This window comes from Rhinopithecus bieti, unplaced genomic scaffold (assembly GCF_001698545.2).
Source record: "Rhinopithecus bieti isolate Rb0 unplaced genomic scaffold, ASM169854v2 scaffold_41082, whole genome shotgun sequence".
NCBI lineage: Eukaryota > Metazoa > Chordata > Mammalia > Primates > Cercopithecidae > Rhinopithecus > Rhinopithecus bieti.
Window position 1 is genome coordinate 327,705 of NW_016817890.1, and position 24,782 is coordinate 352,486.

At 41.9% G+C, this 24,782-nt stretch overlaps 1 protein-coding gene across 9 annotated transcripts in view; it reads right to left on the reverse strand.

Moving 5' to 3' along the window:
• The window catches only part of PHACTR4 (phosphatase and actin regulator 4), a 148,808-nt gene that overhangs the window by 99,499 nt on the left and 24,527 nt on the right, over positions 1 to 24,782 (reverse strand). For 4 of the 9 annotated variants that reach the window (XM_017856373.1, XM_017856378.1, XM_017856371.1 and 1 more), the window contains exon 2: positions 11,516 to 11,569. The exons of 1 other annotated variant lie outside the window; for it this stretch is intronic. In XM_017856373.1, coding sequence (XP_017711862.1) covers positions 11,516 to 11,531 — 16 coding nt within the window. In that variant the 5' untranslated portion in view covers positions 11,532 to 11,569. Of the gene's footprint in view, positions 1 to 11,515; positions 11,570 to 17,020; positions 17,231 to 24,530; positions 24,555 to 24,782 lie in introns of those variants that run through there. 4 more of the 9 variants (XM_017856374.1, XM_017856363.1, XM_017856366.1 and 1 more) reach the window with 4 other exon arrangements.

Consider the following 24,782-nt stretch of genomic DNA (forward strand, 5'->3'; position numbering starts at 1 on the left):
AAAAAAAAAAAAAAAAAAAGATTTTGCCAACTTTATAAAATAAACAGGTATACTTTCTTTTTCTCTGCTATACTGATTGATATAGCATTATAGAGCTGTCCCCTCTTATCTGCAGTTTCACTTTCTGCAGTTTTGGTTACTTGTGGTTGACCGCAGTCCAAAGATATAATATGGAAAATTTTTAGAAATAAATAACTTGGCCGGGCGCGGTGGCTCAAGCCTGTAATCCCAGCACTTTGGGAGGCCGAGACGGGCGGATCACGAGGTCAGGAGATCGAGACCATCCTGGCTAACACGGTGAAACCCCGTCTCTACTAAAAACTACAAAAAACTAGCCGGGCGACCTGGCGGGCGCCTGTCGTCCCAGCTACTCGGGAGGCTGAGGCAGGAGAATGGCGTGAGCCCGGGGGGCGGAGCTTGCAGTGAGCTGAGATCCGGCCACAGCACTCCAGCCCGGGTGACAGAGCGGGACTCCGTCTCAAAAAAAAAAGAAATAAATAACTTGTAAGTTTTAAATCATGTGCCACTCTGAGTATCATGATGAAATCTCATGCCATCCTGCTCTGTCCTGCCCAGGTGTGAATCATCCACCTCCTTGTCCAGCATACCCACACCGTATGTGTTTCACTGCCTGTTAATCACTTAGCAGCCATCTCAGTTGCCATATCAACTGTGGCGGTATTGCAGTGCTTGTGTTCAAGTAATCCTTGTTTTACTTATTTGTTCCATTTTATTATTAGTTATTGTTATTAAATTCTTACTGTGCCTAATTTATAATCCCAACTTTATCACAGGTATATATATGTATATATGTATGTATGTGCAGGAAAAAACAGTACGTACTGGGGTTCAATATTATCTATGATTTCAGGGATCCACTAGCAGTATTGGTCTTGGTATAACCCCCATAGATAAGGAGGGACTACTGCAATGACCTGCTTCATCAATATGAATTAAATTGTCCATAAAACCCCTGGCCTAATCACATTTTAACACTAGTCTACATAGGATTTTTATTTCTTGAGTCACTTTGGCAAATTATATTTTCCTAGAAAACTATCCATTTCGGGGGGAAGGAAGCGGGAACCAGCAAAAAAAAAGAAAAAGAAAATTACCCATTTCATCAGGAATTCAACAGGGTGTAAGGTAATTCAGTGGACAAAGGAGAATATTTCCAACTTTGTACCATATCTAAAAGTTAACTCAAAAGAATCAATGACTTAAAATAAAACCCAAAACTATAAACATCATAAAGAAAAAAAATAGAGGAAAACTTTTGTGAACTTTGGTTAAGCAAAGATTTCTTCAAGAAAACACAAAAATTATGAACCATAAAAGACAAAATAGATTAAATTGGATTGCATTACTTTAAAAGCTTCTGAAAACAAATAGACAAGCCACAGACTGGAAGAAAACATTTGTATGACATATATCATCATCTGTGCAGGGTGCATGACACACTGATAATGGCTCAGTTTGCAGCCATAAATTCAGATGGAAATCAGTCCAGGCATTTAGTCAACCTATCCCACTTGCTATGATTTTCTAGGAGTAAGGCACAGTCAGAAGTGATAAAAAGTGGTGAGAGGACACAGGCAATAGTACAGAATGTCAGCATTACTGCCTTTCCAGGCTTGTATACTACTACTACAGCTCATCTTTTTCTACTTACAGAAAAAATAATTACATAACATCTGTTATTCAAGTTCACAGAATTTGGTGTCTGTGTACTCTATTTTCCTTAAGATTGGTAATTCTATCTTATGCAGAAAAATTAAAACCACTGGAAGAAACACATACAGATATGTATTGTGTGTTTACTACTGGGTGGTGGTAGGATGTAACAGTAAAAAGATGTTGACCTCCGTAAGTTTATACTCCTTTAGGAAACAAGACGACAGAGGATATTTAATATATATTTATAATAATGCTATATTAAATTTCTCATCAAAACCACTAGGAGAAAAAATGGAACTAGATCATTTTTGGCATCACATAATACTGGAGGAATTTATCTCCTACACCCCAGGGATGTCAAAACTAATTAAGCTTGTATTTTGTCTTTCATTCTTAAAGGGGAGGGAGGGAAGGACTATGTTACTGGCATATTTTGAGCTTCAAGTGGTAACAACATAACATCAAAAATGTTTTCCCATGAACTTTGAAGTGCATTATGTCTTGAGTTTGGCTCCTTGGCAAACGTTCTTAAACAGCTAGAAAAAAACTCCTTTATAGCATCATAATAATAATTTATAAATTCAGATACAGAATAAGAAAAAAAATTGACTTTGTTTAGGAAATAATAAATTCTATTTGCTACCTTAACAAACTGCTTCTCCTATTTCCTATATGATACAAATTCTAATCAAAAGGAGGTATTATCTTATAAAGTTGTTTCCAGAATGTCATGCATATGAATAAAGCCTTTGCAACTAGCTTTAAGTTCTGAATGCAAACTGATAATCTATATCTCATTAAACAATCATCAAACACACACCCAAAAAAATTTTCAACACGTCATGTTCATATTTATACAAGAGAGGGTATATAGAAACTTAATGAAGTATTCAGATGATTTAAAACATTTTGGGAAGGCAATTAGTATGCAGTTCCTCCTCCACCTCAAAAATCTTTAGAAGGAAGTCATAACTCAGTACTTTTAAATAAGTGATATGCCAGGGTTTCAGTCCCTTTTATTCTGGCATGCTGTTGGAAGAGTGACTGTTAACTCCATAAACAGTTGAAAAGGGAGAAAGAAAGCAGAAGCAGGAATTAGCTATTTTTGAAAGTAGTGGGGTGTGGCGCATCATAGTAGCACAAATTCTATGCACATCCTCTCTGGATCCTTCCTTCACTCAGCACTTACGTACAGTGCAGTCATTAATCTTTCCTTTCTTCTTCTTCTTCTTCTTTTTTTTTTTTTTTGAGACAGAGTCTCGCTCTGTCGCCCAGGCAGGAGTGGAGTGGCATGATCTTGGGTCACCGCAACCTCCACCTCCCGGGTTCAAGCAATTCTCCTGCCTCAGCCTCCTGAGTGGCTGGGAATACAGGTGCACGCCATCACGCCCGGGTAATTTTTTGTATTTTAGTAGAAACGGGGTTTCACTGTGTTGCCCAGGTTGGTCTCAAATTCCTCAGCTCCGCCCACCTCGGCCTCCCAAAGTGCTAGGATTACAGGGGTGAGCCACCGCGCCCAGCCTAATTTTCTCTCCTTTTTTTGGGGGGGGCGGGGGGACGGGGTCTCGCTCTGTTGCCCAGGCTGGAGTGCAATAGTCAGATCTCAGTTCACTGCAAGCTCCGCCTCCCGGGTTTACGCCCTTCTCCTGCCTCAGCCTCCCGAGTAGCTGGGACTACAGGCGCCCGCCACCTCGCCCGGCTAGTTTTTTGTATTTTTTAGTAGAGGCAGGATGGTCTGGATCTCCTGACCTCATGATCCGCCCGCCTCGGCCTCCCAAAATGCTGGGATTACAGGCGTGACCCACCGCGCCCGGCCAATTTTTTTCTTTTAACTGGTAGTATACACCAATATAGGTTAACAAGTAATATATTCATTGTATTTTATCCAGGTCTCTGAAATGAGATGAAAGGGAGGTGACCTAAAATCAGGAGAAGCAAGGTAAAAGCTGTTTGATTCCTCTATCACTTTCCCTGCTCCATGATCTTCAATGTCGGTCCTACACTAACCCTGGCAGAATTTTGGAGTCTGTTTTCCAAGAAAGTGTAAAGCAAATGGTTTCTGGAATGGGGTCACAAAAGGCAACTTATGGTAGGGATATGGTACAAAAAATGTAAGGGATTGGGTGCAATGGCTCATGCCTGCACTCTCAACTTTTTGGGAGGCCGAGGTGGGAGGATCAGTTGAGCCCAGGAGTTCAAGACTAGCCTGGGCAACATAGGGAGACCGTATCTTTTTTTTCTGAGACGGAGTCTCGCTCTGTCGCCCAGGCTGGAGTGCAGTGGCCGGATCTCAGCTCACTGCAAGCTCCGCCTCCCGGGTTCGCGCCATTCTGCCTCAGCCTCCCGAGTAGCTGGGACTACAGGCGCCTGCCACCTCGCCCGGCTAATTTTTTGTATTTTTAGTAGAGACGGGGTTTCACCGTGTTAGCCAGGATGGTCTCGATCTCCTGACCTCGTGATCCGCCCGTCTCGGTCTCCCAAAGTGCTGGGATTACAGGCTTGAGCCACCGCGCCCGGCCGGGAGACCGTATCTTTACAAAAAGTAAAAAAATTAGTCAGGCATGGTGGTACGTGCCTATAGTCCCAGCTACTTGGGAGGCTGAGGTGGGAGGATTGCTTGAGCTCAGGAGGTTGAGGTTGCAATGCCTTTTTTTTTTTTTTTTTTGAGACAGGGAAACTCTGACTCAAAAAAATAAAATAAAATGAAAATAAAAGGCCAGGTGCAGAGGCTCATGCCTGTAATCTCAGCACTTTGGTAGGCTAAGGCAGGCAGATCACCTGAGGTCAGGAGTTCGAGACCAGCCTGGCCAACATGGTGAAACCCTAAAACTACAAAAATTAGCCAGGCGGTGGTGGGTGCCTGTAATGCCAGCTACTTGGGAGGCTGAGGCCAGGAGAATCGTTTGAACCCGGGAGGCAGAGGTTGCAGTAAGCTGAGATGGCGCCGCTGCACTCTAGCCTGGGTAACAGAGCAAAACTCTCTCTCAAAAAATAAAAATAAAATACAAACACAAATAAAATTTTAAAATGGAAGATAATTAAGTGAAAATATGCATAATTAATGCTGAATGCAGCAGTCTCTTTACTCAGTCTTCTTCACCCCTTACCATCCAAACACAGTGGGAAGACTGTGCCCCTTAGACCCTGATACTGGTATGAGAATATTCATCAACAATAAAGCCAAGAAGCTCACCCAAAGGCAACCTGCCTATGCATTTAAAGCTTCTAACTATTTAGTCCCTGACTTTTAATCATCAGTAGACAGCTAATTATTACTAGACATCAGAGAAAAACCCTAACATAAAAGAAATCAATCAATATTTAAAACAATGTTAGGAGAAAAGAGACTAGGCAAGGAAAATCAGTTGAAAGAATGAAAGGATATTATAAAAGAAACATTCAGAGACTGAAAAAAGACCTCCTGGAGATCAAAACTAATAGTAGAAAAGAAAATGTAATAAAAGTAGAAGATAAAGTTGAATAAATCTTGCAGGAAACATATCTAAAGGAAAAAGAAATGAACTAATTATTCCAGGAGGTTCAACATCAAGAAGCTACTGGCAACCAAGACAGAGGAAGACATGAGGGTTTAGGAAACAAAGGAGCTAACACAGGAAAGAAGCAAAGTTGCCAGGAAAACGGAGACTGGGAAAACGGAGACTGGATAACCCAGGATGACAGTCGCATACCACCTCTACAGACTGCAAGGCCACCTGAACAGACTGGAACAATGTGACTCAAGAGACATATTGAAGGCTGTCATCTTCAATATCTCTGCTGCCATTTATCCTTTTTAAAGCTAAGAACACAGTACCCAGGAAAGCCTGGCCCTCAGCCTGTCTTGACTAAATGCTTATGGATTTCTTCTTTGAACATAATTCATTGCCTAATGAGTTCCAGACACTCATTTCACCCCATAGAAGTTTCTTTAACCCAGCGGTCCCCAACCTTTTTGGCACCAGGGACCGGGTTCATAGAAGACAATTTTTCTACAGACAAGGGTGTTGGGGTGGTTTGGGATGAAATTGTTCCACCTAATCACTGATCTGACAGGAGGTGGAGCTCAGACTGTAATGCTCACTGGCCCACTGCTCACCTCCTGCAGCCGGGCGGTAGTGGTGCAGGGTACTCCTGCTTAGGAGAAACCACAGAGTTGATCACTCCCTCTGACCATATTTCTGTCAAATGCCCAAGACCTAGTCCACACTGAAACCCTGCCCAATACAATCTCCATGATTAAGTCTTAACTTTACTCATGACTTCCATAGAAGTGCCTCTAAGAACATCAGGAAAATGAAGCAAGTATAATCTGCTGATCTCTGGGGATCCCTGAGATCCTTTCAGAAGTCCAAGAGGTAAAACTAAATACATAAGAATACAAAAAAATTGGCCAGGCGCGGTGGCTCACGCCTGTAATCCCAGCACTTTGGGAGGCCAAGGCAGGCAGATCACGAGGTCAGGAGATCGAGACCATCCTGGCTAACACGGTGAAACCCTGTCTCTACTAAAAATACAAAAAAATTAGCCGGGCTTTGGGGCGGGCGCCTGTAGTCCCAGCTACTTGGTAGGCTCACAGCAGAGTTTGTTGTGAGCCGAGATTGTGCCACTGCACTCCAGCCTGGGTGACAGAGCGAGACTCCGTCTCAAAAAAAAAAAAAAAAGAATACAAAAAAATTATTTGCCTTTTCCACTGTGTTGACACTTGCACTGATTGTACAAAAGAAATGGTGAGCAAAACTGTTAGCACCTTAACACAAATCAAGGCAACAGCACCAAACTGTAGCAGAAATCATTGTATTCTTCATAACTACACAGTTATAGTGAAAAATAAATTCAATTTTAAGAATGTCCTTGATAAAGCAATAAAAAATATTAGTTTTAATAAATATCAACCCTTTAGTACATATATTTTTATTACTGTATATGATGAAACAGAAATATGTATAAAGCACATTTGTATACTAAGTATGATGGTTATCTCCAGGAAAGGCATTTGTGTAATTGAGTTGCAAACTGAACTAGACAGTTTTCTTCATGGAATACTATTTTTACTTGAAAGACTGAACAACAAGCTATGTTATTCAAGCTTAGATAGCTGACAGGCATTTTCTCAAAAGTAAGCCTGTCACTAATAACGAAAATTAACAGTATTTGTTGCTAGTGACAGAATTCAAGCTTTCAAGTGAAATTCCAACTTTGGAAAATTTACACCCAGAGTGAGCTTGACAGCTTCCCAACATTTAACATTTTTTTCAATGAGACCAACAGTGATATTAACGAACATGATATTTAAATATCATATAATGAAATGTGTAAGTATCTGTCCAGGTAGAAAAGGTCCTAGAGACCTTAGGTTTATCCTTCTGGTACTTTATTCATAAAAATCCCTCACTACTTTTATTTCCAGAATACCACAAATAATTCTTTCTTTCTTTCTTTTTTTCTTTCTTTCTTTCAGTGGTGGGGGGCACGGTTTCTGTTTTGTTTTTTTCTTTTCTTGTCTTTTATGTTATTTTTTACTTCAATAGGTTTTTGGGGAACAGGTAGTATTTGGTTACATGAATAAGTGCTTTAGTGGTGATTTCTGAGATTCTGGTGCAACCATCATCCAAGCCGTGTACACCGTACACAATGTGTAGTCTTTTATCTCTTTTTCAATATTTTTACTTAATTATTAGCTAACTTAATTATAACAAAATTCTCACTCCACCAAAAGAAATAAACTCATTTTACATCCTCAATTCTTTTCTTTGTCAAATGGCACTGAGTACACCAAATTCTTATCATATGTATATGTGTGTATATGTATAGAACAACTAAGAAAAAAATCAGTATAACGTTTAGAAGGAAAAATGGAGACAGAGCAGACTGGTTGTTACATATAACTATGAATCATTTCTGTTTTTCTCTAAAATCCATATTATGGTTGAATGAATGTTAATTTACAAATTCCAAGATTTAAATAAGTGTTTAGAAAAAAATAATCTCAGGCCAGGTGTGTTGGCTCACACCTGTATTCCAAACACTTTGGGAAGCCAAGGCAGGTGGATTACCTGAGGTCAGGAGTTCAAGATCACCCTGGCTAATATGGCAAAACCCCATCTCTATTTAAAATACAAAAATTAGTTGGGCGTGGTGGCAGGCGCCTGTAGCAGCTACTTGGGAGACTGAGGCAGGAGAATTGCTTGAACCCAGGAGGTGGAGGTTGCAGTGAGCTGAGATCGCTCCAGCCTGGGTGACACAGCAAGACTCCATCTCAAAAAAAACCCCCAAAACCAAAAACAAACCAAAAAAATAAAAAATAATCTCAGCCGGGCATGGTGGCTCACGCCTGCAATTCCAGCACTTTAGGAGGCTGTGGCGGGTGGATCACCTGAGGTCAGGAGTTCAAGACCAGCCTGGCCAACACGGTGAAACCCCATCTCTACTAAAACTAGAAAAATTAGCTGGGCGTGGTGGCAGGTGCCAGTAATCCCAGCTACTCAGGAGGAGGCTCAGGCAGGAGAATCACTTGAACCGGGGAGGTGGAGGTTGCAGTGAAGTGAGATTGTGCCATTGCACTCCAGCCTGGGTAACAAGAGCAAAACTCCGTCTCAAATAAAAAAAAGAAAAGAAAAAGAAAAAAAAAATCTCACTAGCACAGAACTCAAATTTCTACCTATCTTAGTAAACAATCAAAAGCAAATTTCACTTTATGCTTCAATTGACTACTGGCCAACTGTAACTTCTGTAGCAGCTCTCACGTTGATACTCCCTAGAAAATTTAAGTTATATTTAAGGTTAATTTCAGTTGAATTTAATTGTTTAATAATAAATTTGATTGATAAGATTATATTAAAATTTAGGTTATGTTTACTTAAGTGAAGCAAGGAGGTAGTCAGAATGAAAACTTAGGTTTCCAGTACAAACCTATGGAGTTGTCATGTATTATTCTAGTTTATCATATGGTCATGTTCTTTAGAATTTGTCACGAGACTACTATGATAAATCTTAATTTACCAAATTCTTCAAGATTTAACTTGGTAATGAAGCTACAAATTTGTGAATAAGTGGCCGGGCACGGTGGCTCACGCCTATAATCCCAGCACTTTGGGGGGCCAAGGCGGGCAGATCACGAGGTCAGGAGCTTGAGATCATCCTGGCCAACATGATGAAACCCCATCTCTACTAAAAATACAAAAAATGAGCCAGGTGTGGTGGCATGTGCATGTAGTCCCAGCTACTCAGGAGGCTGAGGCAGGAGAATCGCTTGAACTCGGGAGGCGGAGGTTGCAGTGAGCCCAGATCGCGCTACTGCACTCCAGCTTGGCGACAGAGCAAGACTCTGTCTCAAAAAAAAAAAAAAAAAAAAAAAAAAAAAAAAAAAAAAAAAAATTATGACTAAGTACACACTGCCCTCTTGTGTTCAAACTAAGGATGGATCTAATTGATGAACTAGGTGTAATCCTAAAAACTACTCTTCCGGGGGAAAAAAAAGCCAAGGTCCTAAAGAAATCATTTAAGGTTGCTAAAAGCAGAAAAATTCTGATCTTACAAGGTAATAAAGAGCAGTCTTCTCAAGGCAAGGCAAAAGCTCTTAATCTGAGCCAGATGATTGCTAGTACCAGTAGCCCAAAAAAACCTAATCTCAGTGACTATTATATAGTAGTATTTTTACTATACTTCCTCAAGCTGCACTGGCATAAAAACGGATTCAGACTTCTTTCCGTGTGATGAAGGATCAGAAAATGCTTGAATCGAATGCTTCCTCCAGCATGCTGAACTTAAACCAGTAAAACTGCCTCTGATTTCTTTTTTTTCTTTTTTGCTAATGTGTATTTTAAAATGAAAAGTACTTCCTAACTAGTCTTCCTAGTCAATGTTATGGTTTCAAAAAATGTGATATCCTAAGACATATCTCTCACTTTGAAATGAGCATCAGGTAAAAATAGGGCCAGGAGTGGTGGAGTACGCCTGTAGTCCTGGCTACATGGGAAATATGCATAATTAATACTGAATGCAACAGCCTCTTAACTCAGTCTTCTTCACCCCTTAACATCCAAACACAGTGGGAGACTAAAGCAGGAAGACTGCTTGAGCCCAGGAGTTCAAGGATGTAGCATGCTATGATTGCGTCTGTGAGAACTCCAGCCTGGGCAACACAGTGATACCCAGTTTAAAAAAAAAAAAAGAAAGAAAGAAAGAAAAGAAAAGGGGTTCCACACACAGTAAATGACTTTATCGCCAAAAAGGCAGACATTAAACCTTTGTATATCTAGACTTACATTCCCTTACTCATGTTGCTAGATGAAATATACGCAGGCTAAACTTAATTAGAAGTATTAGGCTGGGTGCAGTGGCTCATGCCTGTAATTCCAACACTTTGGGAGGCCAAGGCAGGTGGATCCCTTGAGCCTAGGAATTCCAGAAGCGCCTACTCAACAAGGCAAAGCCCTGTCTCTACCAAAAAAAAAAAAAAATCAGTCAGGCATACGGGTGCACACCTGTAGTCCCAGCTACTCAGGAGGCTGAGTTGAAAGGACTGCCTGAGCCCAGGAGGTCAAGGCTGCAGTGAGCTCTGATGGTGCCACTGCACTCCAGCCTGGGTGACAGAGTGAGACACTATCTCCAAAAATAAAAAAATAAAAAAATAAAAAAATTATATGTATATATAGACACACACACACATACATATATATTACACATGCCTGCTATTATGATTACTTCCATGTTATCTTTTTATTTTCTTTTATTTTCTTTTTTTTTGAGACAGAGTCTCCCTGTGTCGCCAAGGCTAGAGTGCAGTGGCGTGATTCCAGCTCACTGCAACCTCCACCTTCCAGTCCTCAAGTGTTTCTCCTGCCTCAGCCTCCCAAGTAGCTGAGATTACAGGCACCCGCCACCACGCCCAGCTAATTTTTGTATTTTTAGTAGAGATGGGGTTTCACCATATCAGCCAGGTTGGTCTCGAACTCCTGACCTCAAGTGATCTGCTCATCTGGGCCTCCCAAAGTGCTGGGGTTACAGGCATGAGCCACCGCGCCCAGTCACTTCCATGTTATCTTTCATTGGCCAAGTACTAATGAAGCACTATAAAGCACACTTGTTCCTGAAATATGAGCAGAACTACATTTCCAACCAAAGAGAAGTATATATAAGTTACTGAATTAAGATAGAGAAATGTATTCACTTATTTTTCTTTTTTTGAGACAGAGACTTGCTCTGTTGCCTAGGATGGAGCGCAATGGCAAGATCTCAGCTCACTGCAATCTCTGCTTCCTGGATTCAAGCGTTTCTCATGCCTCAGCCTCCAGAGTAGCTGGGATTACAGGTGTGTGCCACCATGCCCAGCTAAATTTTTGTATTTTTCGTAGAGACAGGGTTTTGTCATGTTGGCCAGGCTGGTCTCGAACTCCCAGCCTCAAGTGATCTGCCTGCCTCAGCTTCCCAAGGTGCTAGGATTACAGGCGTCAGCCACCACACCCAGATAAGATACAGAAATTTAAATTTCTCATTTTAACTTGTCAAATGGTTCTTGATTTTTTTCATTAAAATGTTATTTGTGTAATATATAATGGGTTTATCAATGTTGTTTTAAACAAAGTAATATTTTTAAAGTTTCTCAGGTTTAATTTATAATACTGCAAATATCAATAGATATGTCAAATAAACAAAAGGTCATTGGCACTCTATCATTAAGTATATAACTGGATCCTTATAGAAGCAAAAAGTTTGAGACCCATTATTCTGGAGAGTAGCATACTGAATATGAAAAAAACCAATGAACTCTCAAAGCTTTAATGGAGGTAAGGATAAAACAGAAATGTCATTTACTAAGAAAAATGTAGGTGATACTCACCAAATGGATCTTCCATGCCACTATTAACCAGTTTAGGGAGATAAGATATTGTTTCTAAAAAGAGAAAAAGGTAAATGATACACTTAATACATATAGTCCATCACCTTTTATGCTTTTAGAAAAATAATCCTAATTCAGTAACATTGACCGTAGTTTAAAAGTGGAACATTATAGAAATGTACAACTTATTAAATGATAGGGTTTTTTTTTTTTTTTTTGAGACAGGATCTCCCTATGTTGCCCAGACTGGATTTTAACTCTTGGGCTTAAGTGATCCTCCCATGTCGGCCTCTTGAGGATTACAACAGCCTGCGACTGTGCCAGGCTGGGAGTTATTTTAGGGGAATTGAGATATAGATGTACAATACTAGATTATCATAAAACATTTAAGGCTAATTTTTGTCTTAAAATATATTATTCTCAGTTTCCTCAAATAAGCTCCCTTTCCAATCCTCATTTTGAATTTACGAGAGTGTAAGGAAAAAGGCAAGTTTTTTTGTAAGAAAAATACAACACCTGAGAAAGGGCATGAGGAACATCTTTGAAGAAATTGGTTTTGCCTAAGGAAAATGGAAGTTATTTTAGACACAGGAGGATGGTTCAGTAAGCTGTAAGTTTATCCACTCAAGTATGAAAATAAAACAAAAAATGTTTCAAATGAAAGTTGACTAAGTATAATATACAACCTCCTGCACCCCCAGTCAAGACAAGTGTCAAATCTGCCCTATCCAGCTTCCTACTCCTCCTGTGGTTTTTGTCCTAAGGTCATTCCCTAACAGTCTAAATACTAAACTCCAATTCAGAGCCTGCTTTTTATAAATCACAACCTACTGGACAGGAATGATTGGAGAAACTTGGGAGTAAGATGCAGTTATAGGGCCGGGCACGGTGGCTCACAGGCTACTGGTACTAGCAATCATCTGGCTCAGATTAACAGCTTTTGTCTTGCTTTGAGAAGACTGCTCTTTATTACCTTGTAAGATCAGAATTTTTCTGCTTTTAACGACTTTAGATGATTTCTTTAGGACCTTGGCTTTTTTTTCCCCCTCAAGAGTAGTTTTTACCTAGTTCATCAATTAGATCCATCCTTAGTTTGAACACAAGAGGGCAGTCTGTACTGATTCATAAATTTTGTAGCTTTATTACCAAGTTAATTCTTGAAGAATTTGGTAAATTGAGTTTTATTATAGTAGCCTGGTGACAAATTCTAAAGAACATGACCATATGATAAACTAGAATAATACATGACAACTCCATAGGTTTGTACTGGAAACCTAAGTTTTCATTCCGACTTAACTCCTTGCTTCACTTAAGTAAACATAACCTAAATTTTAATATAATCTTATCAATCAAATTTATTAAACAATTAAATTCAATTGAAATTAACCTTAAATATAACTTAAATTTACTAGAGAATATCAAAGTGAGAGCTGCTATAGAAGTTATGGTTGGCCAGCAGTCAATTGAGGCATAAAGTGAAACGTGCTTTTGATTGTTTACTAAGATAGGTAGAAATTTGAGTTCTGTGCTAGTGAGATTATTTTTTTCTTTTCTTTCTTTCTTTTTTTTTTTTTAAGACGGAGTTTCGCTCATTGCCCAGGCTGGAACGCAATGGTGCAATCTCGGCTCACTGCAACCTCTGCCTCCTGAGTTCGAGTGATTCTCCTGCCTCAGCCTCTTGAGTACCTGGGATTACAGGCACTTGCCACCACGCCCAGCTAATTTTTGTATTTTTAGTAGAGACGGGGTTTCACCATGTTGGCCAGGCTGATCTTGAACTCCTAACTGGTGGTCATTCCCTGGTCACTGAATGTGAAATTGAAATACACATACTTGGGGTCAGGCGTGGTGGTTCATGCCTGTAATCCCAGCACTTTGGGAGGCCGAGGTGGGTGGATCACCTGAGGTCAGGAGTTTGAGACCAGACTGGCCAACATGGTGAAACTCTGTCTCTACTAAAAATACAAAAATCAGCTGGGCATGGTGGCCTGCACCTGTAGTCCCAGCTACTCAGGAGGCTGAGCCATGAGAATCGCTTGAACCTGGGAGTCGGAAGTTGCAGTGAGCTCAGACCATGCCACTGAACTCCAGCCTGGGCAACAGAGTAAGATTCAGTCTCAAAAAAGAAAAAAGAAAAAGAAAAAAATTTAAAGTTTTGTGCTTCAAAGGACACCATCAAAAAAGTGATAAGGCAACACACAGAATGGGAGAAAATTTTTGCAAATCAATCTATCTGATAAGGAACCTATATCTAGAATACATAAAGAACAATGACTAAATAACAAAGACAACCCAATTTAAAAATGGGCAAAGGATGTACATAAACATTTCATAAGAGAAGATATACAGTCAATAGGCACATGAAAAGATCTTCAACATCTTTAGCCCTACAGGAAATGCAAATCAATGTCACAATGAAATAACACTTCACACCCATTATGATGGCTATAATAAATAAAAGAGGTAATAACAGTGTTGGGAGCTAAACCAAGAACACATGGATACTAGAAGGGGAACAACAGACACTGGGCCTGCTTGAGGGTGAAGGATGAGGGGATCAGAAAAAATACCTCTCAGGTACTATGGTTATTACCGGGGTGACTAAATTATCTGTACACCAAACTCCCGTGACACACAGTTTACCAACATAACAAACCAGAACATGTACGTGTACCCTGAACGTAAAATAAAAGTTAAATAAATAAATAAATAAATAAATAAATAACAAGTATTAGGAAAGATGTAGAGAAACTGGGGCCCCAACACACTGCTGGTGAGAATGTAAAATGATGTAGCCGATTTGGAAGAGTAACAGTTCACCAAACAGTTAAACATAGAGTTTACCATATGATCCACTCCTAGGTATATATCCAAGAGAAGTAAAAACATATGTCAAGGCCAGGTGCAGTGGCTCACGCCTGTAATCCCAGCACTTTGGGAGGCCGAGGCGGGCAGATCACCTGAGGTCAGGAGTTTGAGACCAGCCTGGTCAATAGGGTGAAACCCTGTCTCTACTAAAAATACAAAAATTAGCTGGGCACGGTGGCGGGGGCCTGTAGTCCCAGCTACTTGGGAGGCTGAGGCAGGAGTCACTTGAACCCGGGAGGTGGAGGTTGCAGGGAGCTGAGATCGCACAACTGCACTCCAGCCTGGGTTACAGTGCGAAACTCCATCTTAAAAACAAAAAAAAAGGATGTCCATACAAAACCTTGTACACAGGCCAGGTGCGTGGCTCATGCCTGTAATCCCAGCACTTTGGGAGGACAAGGCAGGTAGATCCATTGAGGTCAGGAGTTCGAGACAAGCCTAGCCAAAATGGTGAAACCCCGTCTCTACAAAAAATACAGAAATTACTCGGGCGTGGTGGCCTGTGCCTGTAGTCCCAGCTAACTACAAAAACAAACGTCCCCAAAACAAACAAATGAAAAACTTTTATACAAATGTTCATAGCAGCACTATTCATAATAGCTAAAAAGTGAAAACCACCCAATGTCTATCCACTGATCACTGGATAAACAAAATAAATACAATGGAACATTCAGCATAAAAAGAAATGAAGTATTGATACATGTTACAACATAACATTTAAAACACATTAAATGAAAGAGGCTAATCACAAAGGACCATACAGCCTATGATTCCACTTACACGAAATGTCCATAATAGGTAAGTCTATAGAGTCAGAAAGTTTGCAGTGGCCTATGTTGGGGGTGGGTGGGGAGGAGATTAGAGAGTGACAGCTAAGGGGAACAGAGTTTTTTGGGGGGTAATTAAAATGTTCTAAAATTGATTAGAGTGATGGTTATACAACTTGCAAATATATTAAAAGCCATTGTTATACACTATAAACTGTAAAGTAACTGTAAATTTTACAGTATATGAATTATATCTCAAAAATACTGTTTTTTGTTTTGTTGTGTTTTTTAAGCAGTAGATCGAGCAACACAAGGGTATATTGTGGGAGCATGCTGTTGCACTGGCTGGATCCCCCATTAAGGAATGACAAGACTGCTGTTGGGAGACAGCCTACCACTGTCAATCCTTTCAGGGAGTGCCTCAGATATAAAGAGTTGACTCAAGGAAGGTCACATCCTTCTCAGAAGTCCACATCCAATCAAGACCAGAGTGTAAGCCCAGCCGTTACAGTACACATGAGACAACTCTAAAAGGTCATTTTAGCTCCAGAGCCCCCGTGGGGTCCACTAAGGCTCCTGTTGGATCTCTACTGCTGCTTGACTTCTCCCTGTGGCCAAATACTGCTGCTCCTGTCCCCTCCCTTCCACAGGTGTTGATCCCAAGAGCACTTCCTAAAAAGCATTCTTCAGGCTGTACTATCAGAGTCTGCCTCAAAGATAACCCAACCTAGGACAGTACTCCTTTAAGAATAGGACTTTGCTGACAGTTTGCCAGCCATCTGATACTTTCCAAATTCTAATACGAAGCTATTGAAATCACAGATTGCAATTTTCCAATACCACATGATCCTTTCACATGTTCCAAGGGACTCTTATAGACCTCTAATTTCTCTATTAGATTACACTGAACTCTTCCAAAGCAAAGAATTCATCTACTTCTTTTGATTGATGTTATAATATCAATCCTAGGGGATGATCCTAGGTTTGTGATGGAAAGTTTCCATTAACAAAATACGCCTGTTCTTACAGAATCACAAACAGAAGGATGTCTTGCTAGAAAAATCCTGTGTAGTTTTTGCAGAGAAGCCTACTTTGTGTCTCCACTAACTGGATGCCTGTGCAAGACAGAAATATTCCTATGACCTCTGTAACCACCCATAAACAGATGATGCTCAAACCTATACATATTTTCAGTCTAGATCTTTCTTGGAAGCTCAGGTAAAAGCCAAAGCCCTTTCAACAGCTTATAGTGCCCTAAGACAAAAGTCACGGCCGGGCATGGTGGCTCAAGCCTGTAATCCCAGCACTTTGGGAGGCCGAGACGGGTGGATCACGAGGTCAGGAGATCGAGACCATCCTGGTCTACACGGTGAAACCCCGTCTCTACTAAAAAATACAAAAAACTAGCCGGGCGACGAGGCGGGCGCCTGTAGTCCCAGCTACTCGGGAGGCTGAGGCAGGAGAATGGCGTAAACCCGGGAGGCGGAGCTTGCAGTGAGCCGAGATCGGGCCACTGCACTCCAGCCTGGGCGACAGAGCTAGACTCTGTCTCAAAAAAAAAAAAAAAGTCACATACTCCCATTATGTTCAAGTACTCTTCTCCTTTCTCACTAAACTCCAGGCAGATGAACCTCCTTGCTGTTCCTTCAATGTGCCAGGCATGCTGAGGCCCTCTGCACTGGAATATTCTTCCCCTACATATTCATTTCTCAATTCCTTTGGGACTTTGCTTAAATGTTACCTTCTCAGTTAAGTCTTCCTCATCACCCTACCTTAAATTGCAATCAAATCACCGAGACCACTTACCTCAGCTTTATCTCTTTTTCCAGCTATTTCTCAAAGCACTTATTCTAATATACTACATATTTACCTTTTAAATTTGTCATCTCCTCTCACTAAAATATAAGCTCTTTCAGGACAGGTATTTTGCCTGTTTTTGTCCACTGCTGTATCTCCAACACCTAAAATAGTTCCTGAAAAACAGCAAGTGCTCAATAACTATTTTTTCATATGAATGAGATCCAAATTCACATGTCCAACTCACTCAACATCTCCACTTAGATTATCTACAAACCTCTGTTATACATGCACAACTCATTATCTACCTCCTACTTAACCTTACTCCTTACTCCTTCTTCTTCCTGCAGCTTTCACCATCCACCTAACTGACCAAATGAGAAGTCTCATCCTCTACTTCATGAGTGACTTCCAAAACATATCTTAGATCTTTGTCTTCATCTTCATTGCCTAAAGACACAATAGAATCCAAAATATTCTCACTTCCTCTGGACTGTTCCCCTCCAATCTGTGTTTCAGGCCTAGTAACTGTTAAGTGTTCACTAAACTGGGATCTATGGACCTCCTGGTCTTTGTTTTCCTAGTTCAACTGAGGTAGTCTCTTTGGCAGAAACCTCCTCCTCTTTCTGACCTCTACATGTTGCAGAATCCCAGGATTTGGTCCTTAAATCTCATCTCCTTGCTATCTTTACTCCTCTACTCCCTAGAATATAATTGGCATGTGGCAGAAATAATTCTTTATTGTGTATTGTCCTATACACTGCAAGACATTTAGCAACCCTCACTTAGTATCCCTCACTCCAGCCCATTAAATGCCCACAGCCTCTCCAGTGATTAGGATGTCCAAAATCAGCCCACTAAATTTTATTTATTTATTTATTTATTTATTTTTATTTATTTATTTTGAGATGGAGTCTCACTCTGTTGCCCAGGTTGGAGTGCAATGGCATGATCTCAGTTCACTGCAACTTCTGCTGCGAAGTCCAAGCGATTCTCCTGCCTCAGCCTCCTGAGTAGCTGGAATTACAGGCACCTGCCACTGCCACCGCACCCGGCTAATTTTTGTATTTTTAGTACAGACGCGGTTTCACCATGTTGGTCAGGCTGATCTCGAACTCCTGACCTCGTGATCCACCTGCCTCGGCCTCCCAAAGTGTTGAGATTACAGGCGTGAGCCACCGCGCCTGGCCTAGACCACTAAATTTCTAAATACCTCCTAGAGAAGCAGTAATCAACCCCTCCCCTGCAAAATGAACCCTGACTAGTCATCTCATCCAGTCCTACTTTTTTTTTTTGAGACAGGGTCTCTGTCACCCAAGCTGGAGTGCAGCAGCGCAATCATAACTCACTGAAGCTATGAACTACTGAGCTCAACTGATCCTCCCACCTCAGCCTCCTGAGTAGCTAGGACTACAAGCACATACCACTCACCCAGCTAATTGTAAAATTTTTTATTTTTATTTTATTTTATTGTTTTTTGAGATGGAGTTTTGCTCTTGTCACCCAGGCTGGAGTGCAATGACGTGATCTCAGCTCACTGCAACCTCCGCCTCCTGGGTTCAAGCGATTCTCCTGCCTCAGCCTCCCTAGTAGCTGGGATTACAGGCACCTGCCATCACGCCCAGCTAATTTTTGTATTTTTAGTAGAGACAGGATTTCACCATGTTGGTCAGCTGGTCTCGAACTCCTGACCTCAGGTGATCCACCCGCCTCAGCCTCCCAAAGTGCTGGGATTATGCCTGTGCAAGACAGAAATATTCCTGTGGCCTCTGTAACCACCCATAAACAGATGATGCTCAAACCTATATGGTGAGCCACAGCACCTGGTGAGCCACGGTGCTCAGCCTAAATTTTTAAAACTTTCTGTACAGATGGGGTCACAATGTTGTCTAGGCTGGTCTCAAACTCCTGACCTCAAGCGATCCTCCCATCTTGGCCTCCCAAAGTGCTGGGATTACAGACATAAGCCAACATGCCTAGCCTAGTTCTACTATTTTTAATACCCCCTATATACACTGATGATATAAACAAATTCTTATTTCCAGGCCGAACATCTCCCCTGTACTTCCTCAGACTGATATATCTACAGCATACTCAATACTCTATTTGGAAATCTAGCAAGTTTCACAAACATACCATGTTTTAAAGAACAAACTCTTGATTTCCCACTCCCAATTTGTTCTTCCCCCAGTATTCCCTATTCATGAGTAGGGCAACAGATGTAAAGCACTTAGAAAAAGAGCAGGCATCTGTGTTAAGCTGCTATTTTGTATCATCATTTCAGTAAAATGGTAGCTTAAGTTTTCTAGTTGCTCAACAAGGTGTCATCCTTGACTCTTCTCTTTCTCTCAAAGCTACAATTAAGTCATTACCAAGTCTTATTGCCTCTGCCTCCAAAATACATCCATAATTTAACCACTTCTCACCCTAGTCCAAGCTATCACCATCTCTTGCTAGACTAGTACAATCAACCCCTAATTAACCTCCCTTCTACTCAGACTCCTATATTCTGTTATCCTCAGACTGGCCTGGGTGATCCTTCCAAAAAGTAAAGCAGAGCTGGATGCAGTGGCTGATGGCTATAATCACAGTACTTTGGGATACTGAGGTGGGAGGATCACTTGAGGCCAGGAGTTCGAGACCAGCTTGGGCAACATAGTAAAGTCCCTGTCTCTACAAAAAAATTAAAAAATTAGATGAGCATGGTGGTACGTGCCTGTAGTCCTAGCTACTCTGAGGTGGGAGGACAGCTTGAGCCCAGAAGTTTGAGGTTATAATGAGCTATGATTGCACCATGGCACTCCAGCATGGGCAACAGAGTCAGATCCTGCCTTATTAACAACAATAACAACAAAAAAAGGGTGCGGTGGCTCACGCCTGTACGCCTAGCGTTTTGGGAGGCCAAGGGGGGCAGATCACCTGAGGTCAGGAGTTCAAAACCAGCCTGGCCAACATGGTGAAACCCCACCTCTACTAAAAATACAAAAATCAGCTGGTGTGGTGGCGGGCGCCTATAATCCCAGCTACTTGGGAGGCTGAGGCAGGAGAATGGCTTGAACTCGAGAGGTGGAGGTTGTAGTGAGCCAAGATCTTGCCACTGCACTCCAGCCTGGATGACAGAGCGAGACTCCATCTCAAAAAAAAAAAAAAAAAAGTAAAGCATGTCATATATCCCTATTGTAACCAAGTATCCCAGCCTCAAAATGCGTTTTAAAACTTTTTTCCTTTCTTGCTTTCAGCCTTGAAACATATTTTGAAACTGTTTCCCTTTCCTATTAGGTACTTCCATGAACAATGCTCACTTATCTAATTATGTGCTTGCTTACAAATTCCAGGGGCCAATTTTGAAACAACCCAGGCAGAGAGAGCCAGTTGCAGAATCCTCCCACCTAAGGGGAATTCTGAACAGTTGGCCCACCACTACTGAGCGGAAGGTCAGGATGATGAAAACCAGAACTCCAGACAGGTGATGAACTCAAGACAGCGATGGGAACAACATTTGAAGGCCTACCCTCTCCTGCACCACTATCACATATTTCCTATATCTTTGCCTTCTTAAAACCCTTCACTCAGGCTGGGAGTGTTGGCTCACACCTGTAATCCCAGCACTGTGGGAGGCTGAAGCAGGCAGATCACCTGAGGTCAGGAGTTCAAGACCAGCCTGGCCAACACAGGGAAACCCTGTCTCTACTAGAACTACAAAAATTAGCAGGGAGTGGTGGCGTGCGCCTGTAATCCTGGCTACTCTGGAGGCTGAGGCAGGAGAATCACTTGAACCCGGGAGGCAGAGGTTGCAGTAAGCTGAGATCGTGCCACTGCACTCCGGTCTGGGTGACAGAGTGAGACTCCATCTCAAAAAAAACCTTTCACTCAGCCCAAAAAACTGGAATGGTCTTTTGAAGGCATGAGCCTGGCCATTCCTCAGCTCCTAGCATTTGGTTAATAAAACTGCTTTCTTTAAACCACACCTGGCTTCTCTCTTTTTCAGCCTCTGGGTGGCAAGCAGCCAGATTTAAGCCGGCTACACTATCACATCTGAAATTAACTCCAGATTTCTCCCTCTCTCTTTTTTAGTTTTTTAATTGAGATGGAGTCTTGCTCTGTCACCCAGGTTGGAGTGCAGTGGCACGATCTCGGCTCACTGTAATCTCCGACTCCTGGGTTCGAGCGATTCTCCTGCTTCAACCTCCCGAGTAGCTGAGATTACAGGTGTGCGCCAAGAGGCCCGGTTAATTTTTGTATTTTTAGAAGAGATGGGGTTTCACCATGTTGGCCAGGCTGGTCTCAAACTCCTGACCTCAAGTGATCTGCCCATCCCGGCCTCCCAAAGTGCTGGGATTGCAGGCATGATGAGCCATCGCACCTGACAACTGCAGATTTCTTACCACAGCCTATAAGATCCTACATGTCCTGGTCCCTGTCTACTCCTACTCCACTGACCACATTTCCAACTTCTCTTGCTCACTCTGTTTCAGCCATACTGAGCTTACAATTGTTTCTGTAACATAACAAGCACATTTTTACCCTAGGGTTTGCAGTTGTTGTTCAGTCAGCCTGGAATGCTCTTTTCCCAGAAACTGCATGATTTGCTCCATTATTTCAGGCCACTCAAATGTGACTCCCTCAAAGACGCCTTTCCTTGGCAACCCCTTTTCATCACTTTCTATCCATTTACCCTGTTTTATTTTTATTTTTAATGTATCACTATCTGATGGTATACTATCTGTAATTTATCTATAGATATGCTTACCTAAGTTCTTATTGTGTCTCTCCCAATCTAGAAAGTATCATTAGATACTTTATCTGTTCTGTTCACTACTATATCCCTGCATTTAGAATGTGCATACACTAGGTACTAAAAAAATACTTACTGAATAAACAAATTAACACTAGCACCAAACAGTACTACATAGTCTGAGACCAACAAGAAATTAATAGGAATGGAATTAGGTAAGTGTCCATGATGTATGTGAGCTATGAGAAAACCAAATAACTTCAAAGGAACAAGTTTCCTGGCAATGTGAATACTGAAAAGTGGTAAAAGAAATAAATCATCCCATATCACTTAAGAGTAGAGACATACTAAACTCAAAAAAGAATTATACACAGCAGATATTTCACTTCAACACAAAATTATTCATCATATATATACTTTTTGAGACGGCGTCTCACTCTGTCGCCCAGGCTGGAGTGCAGTGGCACGACCTTGGCTCACTGTAAACTTCCGCCTCCTGGATTCAAGCGATTCTCCTGCCTCAGCCTCCCGAGTAGCTGGAATTACGGGCATGTGCCACCACGCCCAGCTAATTTTTGTACTTTTAGTAGAGATGGTGTTTCACCATGTTGGCCAGGCTGGTCTCGAACTCCTGACCTCTGGTGATCTACCCGCCTCTGCTTCTCAAAGTGTGGGGATTACAGGTGTGATCCACTGTGCATGGCCTATGCATCATATTAATAGTAATTTTAACACTTTATAATTGTTATATTAAAATTTGAAACCTTGTTAGTTTTATACTCAAGACCTGTACCTCAAGTTTATACCTACATTTTCTTTCTTTTTTTTTTTTTCGAGACAGGGTCTGGCTCTGTCACCTAGGCTAGAGTGCCAGTGGCATGATCATGGCTCATTGCAACCTCCACTTCCTGGGTTCAAGTGATCCTCCCACCTCTCAGCCTCCCAAGTAGCTGGGACTACAGGTGCGTGCCACCACACCTGGCTAATTTTTCTATTTTTTTGCAGAGAGAGAGTTTTGCCATGTTGCCCAGGCTGGTCTCAAATTCCTGGGCTCAAGCCATCCACCTACCTTGGCCTCCCAAAGTGCTGGGATTATAGGCATGAGTCACCACACTCAGCCAGTTTATACCTACTTTGATGTTTGTAATATTGACTTACCAGTATAATAAAAATATTTTCAGCCAATACTGAGGATTAACTATAAAATTTTCCTTTAAAAGTGTTACTTGGATTAAGAAATCCTGTTCTAGAACAAAAGCTTATCACAACATCCCCCTGCTCTCTATCTAACCTTTCATTGCCCAAGACAAAGTTGCCCAAGATGAAGTTTAAAGTCCCAACTTGATTTACATAATCCTGTGTGATCCAGCCTGTTGACCTTCCTGACCTCATCCCCTGCCAGTCTTTTACGTTGCTTAAACCAAATGATGTCCCATTTCCTAAATGAATCATATTCCTTCTCACCTAACCCCTTTACACATGCTGTTCCCTTTACCTTTAAAAACTAATTTTCCTATCTCTTTTTTTATTTTTTGAGGCAGAGTTTTGCTCCTGTTGCCCAGGCTGGAGTGCAACGGCACAATCTCGGCTCACCGCAACCTCCACCTCCCAGGTTCAAGTGATTCTCCTGACTCAGTTTCCTGAGTAGCTGGGATTACAGGCATGCGCCACAACAGCCAGCTAATTTTGTATTTTTAGTAGAGACGGGGTTGGTCCATGTTGGTCAGGCTGGTCTTGAACTCCTGACCTCATGTGATCCACCCACCTTGGCCTCCAAAAGTGCTGGGATTACAGATGTGATGAGCCACTGCGCCTGGCCTTTCCTACCTCTTTATACTAATTCCTTTAAATCTCAAGCTTGGATAATGTGTCTTCCAGAATACCTTCTGTATTAGGGTTCTTCTCAGAAACAGAACCAGAGGATGGATACAAAACATACATATTTGAGATCTGATAAAACTATTGCCTCAAAAGTGCTTCCTTTGGAATATTAGCGTTTAATTAATTTTTTTTTCCTTTTTGAGACAGAGTCTTGCTCTGTCGCCCAGGCTGGAGTACAGTAGCATGATCTTGGCTCACTGCAAACTCCAGCTCCCAGGTTCAAGCAATTCTCCTGCCTCAGCCTCCCATGTAGCTGGGATTACAGGCATGTGCCCCCACGCCTGGCTAATGTTTGTATTTTCAGTAGAGACAGGGTTTTACCACGTTGACCAGGCTGGTCTCGAACTCCTGACTTCAAGTGATCTGCCTGCCTTAGCCTCCCAAAGTGCTGGGATTATAGGCATGAGCCACTGCGCGCAGCCTATTTTATTTTTTGAGACAGCATCTACCTACTCTGTCGCCCAGGCTGGAGTGCGGTGGCATGATCTCGGCTCACTGCAACCTTTGCCTGTGGGGTTCAAGTGATTCTCCTGCCTCAGCCTCCTGAGTAGCTGGGACTACAGGCACGTGCCACTATGCATGGCTAATTTTTTGTATTTTTAGTAGAGACGGGGTTTCACCACGCTGGCCAGGTTGGTCTCGAACTCCTGACCTTGTGATCCGCCCGCCTTGGCCTCCCAAAGTGCCAGGATTATAGGCATGAGCCACCCTGGCCAGCCACCCAACAGATATTTAATGCTGCTGTTGCTAATGGCAGCCACAGCCTTGGTGGTGTTAACATAGGCATACGAGAATTCTAAAATATATTATCCTCTTCCCAGCTTTAACAGAACTCTTCAAATGTATCAATTCCTCAACTTGGTAACCATGGCTAGGTCAGTTCAGTGAAAGCAACACAGAAGCATGTACTACAGGCTAGAAACTTGATATTAAAAGCAAAAATTAGGCCAGGGGCCGTGGCTCATACCTGTAATCTCAGCACTTTGGGAGGCAGAGGCGGGCGGATCATGACGTCAGGAGATCAAGACCATCCTAGCCAACATGGTGAAACACCATCTCTACTAAAAATACAACAACAACAACAAAAATTAGCAGGGCGTGGTGGCATGTGCCTGTAGTCCCAGCTACTCGGGAGGCTGAGGCAGAGGAATCGCTTGAACCCGGGAGGCGGAGGTTGCAGTGAGCCGAGATCGTGCCACTGTACACCAGCCTGGCAACA